Source organism: Staurois parvus, unplaced genomic scaffold (assembly GCF_062004578.1).
Source record: "Staurois parvus isolate SC_StPar_1 unplaced genomic scaffold, SC_StPar_1.0 ptg000696l, whole genome shotgun sequence".
Taxonomy (NCBI): Eukaryota; Metazoa; Chordata; class Amphibia; order Anura; family Ranidae; genus Staurois; species Staurois parvus.
In genome coordinates this window covers 9,976,678-9,990,891 of record NW_028318492.1, presented here as the reverse complement: position 1 = coordinate 9,990,891, position 14,214 = coordinate 9,976,678, and the positions used below count along the sequence as shown (strand labels likewise).

The 14,214-nt window shown below is 39.5% G+C and overlaps 1 protein-coding gene across 1 annotated transcript in view; it reads right to left on the bottom strand.

The window, feature by feature from the left end:
• Window positions 1–14,214, bottom strand: part of DMD (dystrophin) — a 2,676,943-nt gene that overhangs the window by 481,811 nt on the left and 2,180,918 nt on the right. The window contains exon 61 of the mRNA XM_089653005.1: window positions 9,585–9,645. Coding sequence (XP_089509131.1) covers window positions 9,585–9,645 — 61 coding nt within the window. The remainder of the gene's footprint in view (window positions 1–9,584; window positions 9,646–14,214) is intronic.

Below are 14,214 nucleotides of genomic sequence, written 5' to 3'. Positions count from 1 at the left end.
TTAAGATCTCTAGGCCACTGAGGTTATCCATTGGGCTCACATCAATTATCCACCGATAGGAAATTCAGTTATCTCAGTGTTTTTGGGCCTTCTGATTGTGACTACACAAGGGCAGGGTGAAAACCTATACAAATTATCCATAATTGGTTTCATGGATTTTAGAAGATGGAAAGAAACATCAAATCAAAAGCCAGTGTTCAATCCTTTCCAGTTCTTAGACTAGTTAAATAGGAACTCCACTCCTCCTACCATGGGGGGACTGACAACTCATGGGGCCCCTGGGCAATAGGGGATCATGGGGCCCCTGTGTCCTTGCCCAAACTCAAAAAAGCCTATGAAAAAGATACCAGGGGCATCTCATGGGGCCCCCTACTGACCCCGAGCCCCCGGGCAGTACCCGAGTTTCTAAATGGTCAGTCCACCCCTGCCTCCTACCTATTTTCCCTCCCCTTACTATTTTCCCAGACTTATTCATATAATCATACTCACATGCTCAGCAAATCCAGTGTAAGGATTCCACTGTTCTGCTGCTGCATATCCAAAATCTTACTACCATCTTCTTCGCTGACGTCACTGAGAGACGGCTGTTTTTTCTGGGTTCTTGCAGATGCCTCCTGATGACCCCTAATTTGTAATTTGTTTAAAGTGTTTTTCCATCTTTTCAGTCAAATTTGAGAAAATGGTATTTTTGTTATGTGTTCCCATTTACACAGCACACTTAAAAATAATTACAAAAAATGTTCTTCCATTTTTAGGTTTTAATTTGGAGCAGATGTATGCAGAAGACCATGTAAGCAGGTGCAAGTAGTTTTCAATGTGCAATTAGGAGAAAAATTTAGAGATAAGTAGGGTTTTGCCCTAAGGAAGTCACGTGACCGATGACGCAACGCATAGGACGGAGGCGTGGTGACGTCATTTCCGGCATTGACTGCAGTTGCCATCTTGCTGCACCCATGCAAGTACACCCTGTGTGTTCTATGCTGATCTGAAGCTTGTGGGTCTGCAGACCCTGTTTATTCTTTGTGAGTGCAAATTTTAGCGTTTGTTGCATTCAATAAATGTTCTAAATTACTACACTATGGAAGTATTTTGTTCTTTCCTCTTTATGGGGATCATTTGAGAGGCTATCCGGTCCAACATCGCTAGGAGGGGGATACCACCACTGTTGTGAACAGTTCCTGGATTACTACCCAAAGCCCAAGCGAGATCTAGACCTTTTGGCTGAGTGCCTTTTTGATGTGTGTTGGCCCCTAGGGGTTGCAGCGTGGAGGTGAGGAGGCATTTTAGCTGGTGGTGGATACATGTAGGTTGATCACCATACCTGTCACCTATCAAGTCCGGAGTTATACCATTGGATTTTGCACAACGTTTTTTTGGACTTTACACCACTGTGTTAGGTTTCAATATCATTTCGGCACCATTAGTCACATTTGTTCATGCATTTGTCCATGTCATTTTCACATGCATTTATGTTTGTAATTTTTTCTATTTGATATATATATTTATTTCTCTTGGTACATTCACCCAACCACCCATCACATTGGGGGTTTATCTTGTTTCATTTATCATTGATATACCCTTGAAATAAGCCCATTTAGGGTCCATTCCAGTACCCAGAGAGGGTTGCGTTGTGTCATCTACCCTTCAGAGGGAGGATCACCTATCATCTGTTCTACCCTGATCCCATTGAGAGGACATCTATATATATATATATGCGCATTAAAATTGTGCATCTGGTGAGTGCGCAATTTTATTATTTCCATCTGCACGAGCACCGGAATATCTTTGAAACAGGCACCTTCAGAGCACTATTGTCACTTTTGAAACATTTAGATTTTGTGATCATATATCCATGAACTTTATTCTATTTATCATAAAGGCAATTTATTAGATTTATTCTTTTTAGCGCTGCACTACGTTGTTTTATTTATCATTGGATGGTTATGTTATTTTTATGATCATGTTTTTGCTTTTACGTTCTCACTTTTAAATATTTTTAATATTCACTTGTATGTTCACTATTTTGTAGTAAGGGTGTGTTTATTTGGATCATCTATGTTGTTATTTTATTCATGACCACAGATCTGTGGACACATCCTTCTTCACTTTTTTTTATCTTATACTGTTCTGTTGATCAGCGACACATAGTTTGTCTTTACTTTATTTAGGATTAGCGCAGCATAACCTTTGTTGTGCTGTTTTTACACTATCTGGTATATAGTTTGGTGCTAGCAGCCATTCCTGGTTTTGGGGATAGATTCATTCTTTTTGGGGTTTAGTGGCAGCACAGGAGGTTTTCTGTGTTCAGGGTTAAAAGTACATTACCATACAATGCACCACCCAAGCCTTGAGATATTTAAGACAGCTCATAGATTCATAATTTTTCTATTCATTAAACCAGTGGGTTGAATAAAAAAAAAAAAGATCTGATTTCCCCATCTGATTTGATGTGGATAGGGGAACCCTCCTGCTGTTCTATTGTGATGGCAAGGTGCCTTTCCCGCCATCAGAATACAATGATGATTGCTGCTGGCTATAACTGGTGGCACTGATAGCTCAAGAAAAACCCAGCAGGCTTGGTATACAGATGGCGGTCAGTAGATCAACTTCTATACAACCAGGGTGCTCATACATGGATATATGGACAGGCTGAATTTCAATCCATGCATGGCTGGCTTAATCCTTTGTTAGGACAGACAGTGTGGATATTTAGTTTTTCAGCTAATAAGGAAGATCTGCCAGCCCAGTATAGGCAGGGTTTAGTACAGTAAGCATAATTCCCTGTACTTATTATTGCATAAAAGGGGAATGATGATTTTTCAGCAAGTAAAAAGGTATTTGTAATGCTTTTAAACTTACATTATGTGAATCAGAACATATAACTGATATAAAATAGGTGTTTTCCCAATTTGGCTGCAAAAGTGGAAATACACTTTAAGTCTTATCCAGTAAAGCCTCTAGAGTTTTAGATCTGTCAAGTACTTCTTCAGCCTTTTCAAACATTCTATTGGCATTAGTGGCAGTGTATACACACAAGGCAAAACAATTTAATTAATGATACCTTGATAAGAATCCAAAGGGAGTGTAGTGCTTTTGATTCCACATAAACTCCCATACTGCCTCTTAATATAAATTGAATTCCACTTAAGTCAACAAGACCCACACATAGTCTATGAATCAGCAATACACAACTCATTCCAGATAAAACAGACTTACTTGTTGAAGGGAAAATAATACAGAATGGCAACAGCACAATGTTACATGTGTTGTTAAAACAGCATCAATTACATTAAAGTTGAATATACATGTTGGAATGCTAACAGCTTATTAAACTGTTACAAAATGATCTGTCTTCAGACAATTATGTAAAGGGTAAATTAGATGATAAATTTGCACACAGAATACGCACATCTGCCATATAAACAGATATAACCTGGCAGCTGTGTATTCAGATCACACATCTTTTAGTTTTGGCTGGAGTTCAGTAAAATAAAAAGTTCTAAATGTCCTTCATCAGTCAAATCTGGCAAAGTCTGCTGAGCAGAGTAGTTAGCGCCCTTTCTTTATTATCTTCACTCAGAGCAAGGGCTTCAATACCAACTCTGCTAGATTAATGGAGGGTTAGTCAGTATAAGGCAAAACATCAGAATGTTGGACTAATAAACACTTCAAGGCAAGTTGTTAGAGAAGAAGTACATAAAATTAACAGGCTTCAATTTTATTGTGCAACACATACCTATCATCAAGCATGTAATATTACTACCTTGTAGATTTAAAAATATTAAAGAAATACATTACTGGTTCCATTCATGCTTATACAATATATTGTACTTTTCTCTTTGCTAATTGCAGTTTGTATAAGAAAGCATTCAGGTACAACAGCAGAATTAATTTTGTCACAGAGTTATGCTAGAGGCATATCTCCCTTAAATTCTAAAGCAACTTTAGTTTTAACCACAGTTGTAGGCCTGCAGTGGGGAAAAGGAGAGGGGCTATAGGCAAGGAAGGGTATGGTATCTGTATGTTCTGGAAAAAAAAGATTTTTAAAAATGTGTAACCTGCCAATGAGGGGCGATTGAACTCCTGGACCTTATGCCCTCAAATTAAATTGAATTTAACTCTGGGTCCCTCCAACCTCCAGCTGAACTATGAACATTCATGTCTCAGTGCCACTGAGGCAACTGATGTTATACCTGCCACAACCTGGTCAGGCAGTTGATGTCAGGAGAAAGTCTGTCAGTAAAAGACAACCATACCACCAAAACGTACTGACATAGAGGATGTACCATAACTGTTCGCCAAACATAGATTTGAAGGCATGAATATTAGCTAAAGTAAAAAGAAAAAGGTTTCAGCAGTGCTTGGAGGGTCTTCTTATTGAGATTTAGGCTAGTCTACATTTACCAGATCTTGCTGGATGGAGGATGATGCCCCCTCACTCCCTAACCTTGTTGTTGTGGATGGAAGGTGAGTATATTCAATATTTCTTTTCCAACAGGTGAGGTTTTTGCAAACTTTTAGTGTTTAATACATTTATTATACATTTTTCAGGAGATAGTGGTACAAAGAAGTAAAAATCTTCTCAGAATGCAATAGAAGAAATTATGGGGGTGCAGTCTAAGGACAATACAAAGACTGCACTACAACAGAACTTATACACAGCTAGATGAGGGACTACAGTCTGAAATTTGCATGAAAAGAAATTACAGACTGTCAAAAAAAGGAAACACATTACAGTGGTAACTGTGCATGAAATTATTCTTGTAAAATTGTTAGAGTGCGCTCTTTTGGGTTGCCTTGAAATAGAAAGATTTAGAAAGGAGAAGAAAGGAGAAAGTTGGAAAAAGGAAAAATAAAGATGTTTGGGCTGGGATCTCTCTCTCTCTCTCTCTCTCTCTCTCTCTCTCTCTCCAGTAGATGATATAATAATATAGTTGTAGGCTAAAGGAGAAAGTCTAGATCATATAATTGAGATAACTAAACTGGAGGATTATGATATTAAGAATTTTCATTGCAGAGTATCAGAGGAGGAATACAGATTCAACACCTCCCATTGAGAGAGGAATTTATCTTGTGTGTCATAGTCATAGGCCAGAAGCTCCTCCATATTTTCTACAATATTAAACACTGTTTTAGTAAGGGGGAGTGGGGCACATTTAAAAAGCAGACTCTGCATTTTAGGTGCAAGGCCTGCTTTAAATTTCCCTTGCTTACATATTAGTACTATTGTTTTCCATGCATTTGATGTAAAACCTTGCCTCCCTCCCAACCAAGAAAATTTCCTGTGGATAACCCATGCTTAGGATCGGCTATTTCCCCTCTGTGGCAAAAAGATAATTAATAAGCAGTTACATGTACTTTATTCTAGTGACAAATGTAATTTCTCAGATTTTCATCACAACTGCAGAAACAGATGATATCAGTAGGGTTTCATCATGCAGAATTCATTAACCACAGTTATTGAATTCTTAATTGACTTTCTTCTGTCATTTACCCCAACAGAATTTATCGGAGCTGTAAATTTTCCATAAGGGTGCCAAACATTAACTAGTATCTTACTTGGCTATAGAGTGATGTAACCAGCAATTCAAATGGAGGCAGACAGTGTTCTACTGTCGTATTTTCTGACTTTGCTGGAAGAAATACACCTATAGCTGAAACTATGTGTTTAACAGGTCATTTTATCACATGCATGTAAAGTCAGATACTCCTCCCTGTTTAACAATTATAGTATGTTGCTGCTACAGAGTGTCCACTTTTATTACCCATGCAGTTGATTGGAGACTGTATTTGTCCCTGGAGACATGCAGCCGCTATGAATATGCAAGTGGATCTAACTGTTAAAGTGTCTCTTTCTAAGAGACAGAGTTATTACCTTCTATGTTTGTTGTGTGATTTATTATATTATCAACAAGGCTATACACCTCTAAAACTGACTTTTCGCTAAAGTCTAGGCAACTTGAGAGTAAATCATTAGTAGAGAGATGTCCTGATGGTTCTCGTGATTGCTAACCAATATATCTCATTAAGGTTACCTGGCAAGCCTGAATTTAACTGTAGAGAAATACAGCTACATTTGTAGGTAAAGAACTAAATGGCTATATCAACACACACAATTTTCCAAATTATACTGTGTAAAGTAGTTGTTTTTCACATTATAGATGCAATTAGAAATACCCAACCGCTGTCTCAGATCAGTATTACAGAGTACGTAGATTGAATTACCACCAACAGTCTAATGCCAAGGCCAATACAGTGTCAGTTTAAAGTTGAAGTACATGTTCAGGCATTTAAAATCTTTACCTAATATAGTTAAAAAATAATCCACTAAAATCAGGTCACATGGTTTGGCTGTATTGCTTCCTATTATAAATGATGAAACCTAGGAAGGGAATGGATTCATAGGTTGCAGTTGGTAACAATGATGTAGTTAAAGGATGCTAGATTTATCTGGGAAACACTCAGTTTGCATTACACAGAGAGGTTTTATGCTGTCAATGTACAAGGGGAGTGAGCAGTGAAGGGGCACCAATGTCATTAAAAGTTTCCACATCTAACCCACACTCCTATGGGAATCCTGGTAGCAGAACAGCTGTAATGTTATTGTGGGGCCTCAGCTTCATACAGCCCAACTATAGACTATAGGTTACTTGGCTTGGCAATAAACTGGTACGTACTGACATCCAATTAAATCAGTATTAAACACAAAACCAAAAATGAAATATATTGCAGCTTACCAATCATTAGATGTGGTGGCTACATTAGCTTTTATTTCTTTTAGGATTTTTTTCCCTCTGTTTTTAACTGGTGATCTGATCGGTAACATGTCTCCTGTATTAGTTCCCCCATGCTGAATGAAGGAGCACAAGGGCACCTTTTGACTGTAGAAACCTAGTGTTTTTAAACCCAAAATAGAATTTTGAGGTGCCCCGGAGAAAGCCACATAAATACAATGTTAAAAATTCAGGGGAAAAAAAGTACTCTTCTCCATTACAATTTTATAGACATAGACCCAACTACAAATATATCAAACTGAAATGACTGAAATGGCATCCCCACTATATATTGTACACATTTTAGACACATGAATAGTTTCTAGTACGGTGTAATAGATCCTCTCAAAAAGCATAACATCCACTTTAGTAGTAAACGTTGTTCCTCAACATGTTTTGCAGGAATTGATGTCTGCTTCCTCAGAAGGCAAATAGGTGGGTAAGCCTCTTTTTAAATCTTACTAAAATGTAGATACCCAGAGCTGGACGCAAACCTCAGAGCCCATGGACAGCTGAAGGTGGATATCCCCTCACGTGAAGACATAGGGAACAAATGGGGACCCTCAAATAACTACTTGGTAATAACCAGCCAAGAATGCAAAGGAGAGAATAGGAGAGAACACGTCATCCACTGTATCACCAACCATACAAGATCACCCAAATAGCTCAAGAGGAAGGTAATGTAATAATGTCACACAGGCAGGTGCTCAAATTGGAACGTTTGCTTTCCATAGAAATCCAACAGCATCCTCCTTCCATGGAGGCATCCCCGCTTCCAAACACATTAGATAAAATACAAAAAATCCTCTTCCAGATCAGAAACTCACATCTAAAGTACCATCACATAGGTTGCAATTTGCAAATCTTGGCATTTGTATGTAGGAGAAATTAAAGGCAATCAGCTAAATACATTGCACGTACCTGTATATATATTTTTTTACTTGTTAAAGGAGTTATAATTCTGTTCAGCTAATCCTCTGATTTGGAAATATCTGCCACACTGCAAAGCCCGGAAGATCAATCATCTGATTCCTGGCTCACTCCCTGCTAATTGGATAGAGGTGATGACACTCATTGACTTGAGTTTTCTAAACTTACTGTATCTAATGCAATGGTTCATAGTACACACTGCTCAATCACCAGCATGTTTTGTGGAGTGTTTATCAGTGTCTGTAGACTTTTATCTAAAGAACTTAGAATGTTTGTATTAACATCATATGTAGTAGATGGACCATAAGCATTTTTATAGTAAATGTACAGAAACATGTGGCAAGGCTTTAGAAATCAGTAACTAATCCTTACCTTTCTCTTGCATATGGCATACCACAGGGTCTGGTAAGGTCACTGAAGTTGTCAGAGAGTAGCTAATTTCAACATACCTTATTTACTGAGATACCTGAAAACATACTGATGAATGAGGAGTCATGGCACAGTCCTGATTGTTTTGGGTGCATGAACATGAAAGTCATGGCCAGCGCAAGTTGCTTTATCATGTTTAAAATAACATGACCTCTAGAGCATAGCACCAGCAATTAGGTTGTATCATTTTGTGAAACTAGAAGAAAATCTTTAGAGCAGCACTCCAAGGCCAGAGCTGCGTTAACTCTGATGACCGTGCTTAATAAATACATCTGCCCAAGGAGAATAAGGTTACTAACTCATTTTAGATAGGTCACCAAGCGAATATCACATGATTTACAGCACTGTTTAGGAAGCTACGCTAATGCCGTTTACTCCAGCTCTTCAGCTCTTCAGCTCTTCATGACTCTTTCTAGGTCATTACATGGTATTAAGGAAATGAATGCTAGCAACAGTTTAGCTTTGATTCACATCAATACAAGCAAAAATGTCCAAGAGGAAACAGATTACAAGACACAGCATTATCTCTTTAATAGTAAAACAAACCTCAGAGCACTTGGAATGAAGCTATGGTCTTTTAAAACGTTTTTAAATAAATATGTAAAAGGGATCAGCCTGCCGTAATTTTAAATAAATTCTCCAACATACAGATAACTACTGAAGGGGGCCTTTCAACAATATAGAAATCATATAAAAATTATTTTCGTGTTACAAAATGCTCCAAACGTGTGAATTGAAAATATACTAGTTTATACTGTAATATAGTAAGTATACCTGGGTGTTCTTTTAGAAGCATATTCAAAATGAAGTTTTATATAACCAGAAGATTAGCTATTCTGCAGTGCGACCACTTCCTGCCATCTTAGAGGAGAGGGGGAAGCGGGCAGTGCTTCAGGGGATGAGTGGGGCAAAGGGAGTATACAGGAGCCCCGGGGAAACAGGACCTAGGTATGAGGGATGGGGAGCATGTAGAGGAGCTGACCCCCTCCATTTTCCTCCTGCAGCCACTGAAAGCTGCAGGAGGAAAATTGAGGACATTAGTTTCTCTATATGCCGCCCCTCCTATCCAAGTGTACAGGGGAGCCGCGCAGCCTCCCTGGAGATGGGGCTGGGTCACAATTGCAACCCTTGTGACCCTTATAGGTACGCCCCTGTATGTAGCTAGAGAGACACGCAAGCTTACCAATTATATGGGGAAAAAGGTAGTGCTAATTTTCAAATATTTCATTCTTATGGAGCAGTGCACAGAAGTATATACAAATATTTTGTTTCTACCAAGACTCCCACACTCTCCCTATTTGTATCTGGCACAATAAATACACTCACTGTCAGATAAAATTCCAAGTAAAAATTATCAAATCTCTTTTAGAAATATAGATAAAAAGAATAATGCAATACCAGCTCTTCAGAGTTAACTCAATTTTTACACAAGACATTGAAAATGACACTTACTTTATGTAGTATGGCACTTTATTTGGTGAAATTGCCCTCTCCCATGGACCCTGGACAGAAGCTGTAAGAGAAAAGTATACATTTTAGGTTAAGTTCCAAGCAAAATGCTGGAGACATAATTCATCCTTGCAATTGCAGACGTACACTTGACCAGACTCATGAGTCTATTTACCCGAAAGTCTTTGAAGGTACGAAAAGATTAACCTACAGTGGTGAAATATGCCCTGTAATCTGAGTGAAGATAAATTTAGTCAAGTACAGTGATTAAACACATACCTCACCCTCACTACTAGAGTTAACTGGGAGATAAAAGTCTGGAAAAGAACTATATTTTGTGTAGCAGGTCTCCCTTGTTTTTCTGCTGTTTTTGTTTCATGATTTATTTTTCCAATTTCCCAGTGTAACTTGGCTTGCTTTGTAGACATCAAGTGACTGAGAAAGCTTACCTGGATGTCATAGAGAGCAGGTTTATTTATTAACATAGCAATTTACAAATATGCTTAAAGTGTCATTTGCTCTATTTTGACAAGTTCTCATTTATCATTAGCAAATCTTACATGGGAAGCAAAAGTGTTCAGCTCACATGAAAAAAAAAGATAAATACCTCTTTTTCTTTTTTAAAGTTTGCTCACATGGTACACTGTGCTACCTCTTTACTGCACTGAAGGATGAGGGGCGTTGGAGCAAGCAAAAAATATAATTGGTGCTAGAAAAAATGCCAGTTGGGCAGAGAGCAGGGCAGAAGGTGTAGATGTTACTGTTTGGAGCCTGACATGCTCCTAAGCCATCTGCATGTGTCCTTCCCCGTTCACCATTCATTTGCTTTTACCTTCACCTGTTGTTTTCTCCCTGTTGCAGCCAGGAGAGACAGGAGTGAGCTCCACAGCAGAGGAATCTATTGTTATTTATTGTGTAGCTGTTGCATGCTGTACTTGCTGCCCGGGATCTCATGTGCATTTAAAAGGATAATGCAATAACAACTTCACCCAACACACCCTCCACACTCAACTGCCGGGGGTCTGCTGCTGCTGCGGGCTTTGTTAGCAGGCGATAGAGGTGGAAAAATAATCCTGCATTTAGGTTCAGAAATCAAGTCAACCAAACTTTTGCCAGCATCCTGAGCTCCAGTTGATACACCTTGATGATCTTAGAGGAGTGTGTGATGGTCAGAAATTCTGTACGATGTCAACATTGTTTAGCACAATGAGCCATTTGGTGTGATGCCTCAGTTACAGCCGCCCCCCCCACTTTTAAGGTGAATCCCTGTGACCGGGCATATACTTATGTGAATGGTTCCCCCTGCTGGCTGATGATTGCATCTCTGGAGCCTGGATATCTGCCTATGGTGTGTTACTTGCCTTGTTGGTGCTGGCCAGATGACCTCCTGTGTGATATGTTTAAAGACCCAGATGACCAGGAGTTGGTCCTAATTTACACCAATGCGCAATAGATTGCGCTTTCTGGTTAGTGCAATCTACATCTATTCTCACAGCCACAGTAGTTACAGATTTTCACCCTTATATTGTCGACTTCAGAAAATATTGACTTTTATTATTTATGTCACTATATGCACTTTAAACATCAAGTTGTGACGCTGTTCCACATCACTGTCCGTAGCGCCCTGGAGCGCAGTTCATACTTGTTATATTTTATGATATACGTATATGATTTTCTCATCAGTTTTTATTAATATTTATGGATCCATATTGCTTTTATGATATTATCTATTCATTTATATATTGATATTTATCGATTCTTACTAGTTTTAGCGCTGCATATATATATATTTACAGCCATAGGATAGGCTGCTTTATGTTGCCACTAATAATAAGAAAGTCCTTGAAAATAGCACGATCAGCTAGGTATTTACTAATAAGGGAAAGTTAAATGCTGAAATGCTACTTCAAGATAGATTTTTAAAGTAAGACACAAAAATGTCTTGGGTTTAATGCTACTTTAAATGTTTTCTTTATTATTGAAACTAGAGATGAGCGAATCGAACTTGGCGAAGTGGAATTCGTTTCGAAGATTAGGAAAAATTCGATTCGCGCCGAATCCGAAAATTAGCAGACTTCGGATGCGCGAATCGAAATTTTCCAAAAATGGCGGCGACATGTGTGGCGACGGAGCGGGGATCTCTGGGAAGGCGTGCAGACAAGGCGCGCTGACCCATAATGCATTCATTCATGACATGTGATCGCATTAGCCAATCAGCAGCCAGCCAGCCAGCACTGAGTAATGGTCGAGCTATAAATTGCGGCCATCTTAGAATTCTCCATTAGCCTCCGGTCATTCAAGAAAGACAGACCTCTCTGTATTAGGGACAGAGTTAGGGCCAAAGAGACTTTAGGGCCACAGAATCGTTACTTAGGGACACAGAATTGTTACTCAGGGACACAGAATTCTTACTCAGGGACACAGAACTGTTACTCAGGGACACAGAATTGTTACTCAGGGACAGACACAGAATTGTTACTGAGGGATACAGAATTGTTACTGAGGGACACAGAATTGTTACTGAGGGACACAGAATTGTTACTCAGGGACAGACACAGAATTGTTACTGAGGGACACAGAATTGTTACTGAGGGACACAGAATTGTTACTCAGGGACACAGAATTGTTACTCAGGGACACAGAATTGTTACTCAGGGACACAGAACTGTTACTCAGGGACACAGAATTGTTACTCAGGGACAGACACAGAATTGTTACTGAGGGACACAGAATTGTTACTGAGGGACACAGAATTGTTACTCAGGGACAGACACAGAATTGTTACTCAGGGACACAGAATTGTTACTGAGGGACACAGAATTGTTACTGAGGGACACAGAATTGTTACTCAGGGACACAGAATTGTTACTCAGGGACACAGAACTGTTACTGAGGGACACAGAATTGTTACTGAGGGACACAGAATTGTTACTCAGGGACAGACACAGAATTGTTACTGAGGGACACAGAATTGTTACTGAGGGACACAGAATTGTTACTCAGGGACAGACACAGAATTGTTACTGAGGGACACAGAATTGTTACTGAGGGACACAGAATTGTTACTCAGGGACACAGAATTGTTACTCAGGGACACAGAACTGTTACTCAGGGACACAGAATTGTTACTCAGGGACACAGAACTGTTACTCAGGGACACAGAATTGTTACTTAGGGACAGACACAGAATTGTTACTGAGGGACACAGAATTGTTACTTAGGGACACAGAATTGTTACTCAGGGACAGACACAGAATTGTTACTCAGGGACAGACACAGAATTGTTACTGAGGGACACAGCATTGTTACTGAGGGACACAGAATTGTTATTCAGGGACACAGAACTGTTACTCAGGGACACAGAATTGTTACTCAGGGACACAGAACTGTTACTCAGGGACACAGAATTGTTACTCAGGGACAGACACAGAATTGTTACTGAGGGACACAGAATTGTTACTGAGGGACACAGAATTGTTACTCAGGGACAGACACAGAATTGTTACTGAGGGACACAGAATTGTTACTGAGGGACACAGAATTGTTACTGAGGGACACAGAATTGTTACTCAGGGACACAGAACTGTTACTCAGGGACACAGAATTGTTACTCAGTGACATAGAACTGTTACTCAGGGACACAGAATTGTTACTCAGGGACAGACACAGAATTGTTACTGAGGGACACAGAATTGTTACTGAGGGACACAGAATTGTTACTCAGGGACACAGAACTGTTACTCAGGGACACAGAACTGTTACTCAGGGACACAGAATTGTTACTCAGGGACACAGAACTGTTACTCAGGGACACAGAATTGTTACTCAGGGACAGACACAGAATTGTTACTGAGGGACACAGAATTGTTACTGAGGGACACAGAATTGTTACTCAGGGACACAGAACTGTTACTCAGGGACACAGAATTGTTACTCAGGGACAGACACAGAATTGTTACTGAGGGACACAGAATTGTTACTGAGGGACACAGAATTGTTACTGAGGGACACAGAATTGTTACTCAGGGACACAGAACTGTTACTCAGGGACACAGAATTGTTACTCAGGGACAGACACAGAATTGTTACTGAGGGACACAGAATTGTTACTGAGGGACACAGAATTGTTACTCAGGGACACAGAATTGTTACTCAGGGACACAGAACTGTTACTCAGGGACACAGAATTGTTACTCAGGGACAGACACAGAATTGTTACTGAGGGACACAGAATTGTTACTGAGGGACACAGAATTGTTACTGAGGGACACAGAATTGTTACTCAGGGACAGACACAGAATTGTTACTGAGGGACACAGAATTGTTACTGAGGGACACAGAATTGTTACTCAGGGACACAGAACAGTTACTCAGGGACACAGAATTGTTACTCAGGGACACAGAATTGTTACTCAGGGACAGACACAGAATTGTTACTGAGGGACACAGAATTGTTACTGAGGGACACAGAATTGTTACTCAGGGACAGACACAGAATTGTTACTGAGGGACACAGAATTGTTACTCAGGTACACAGAATTGTTACTCAGGGACACAGAACTGTTACTCAGGGACACAGAATTGTTACTCAGGGACACAGAACTGTTACTCAGGGACACAGAATTGTTACTCA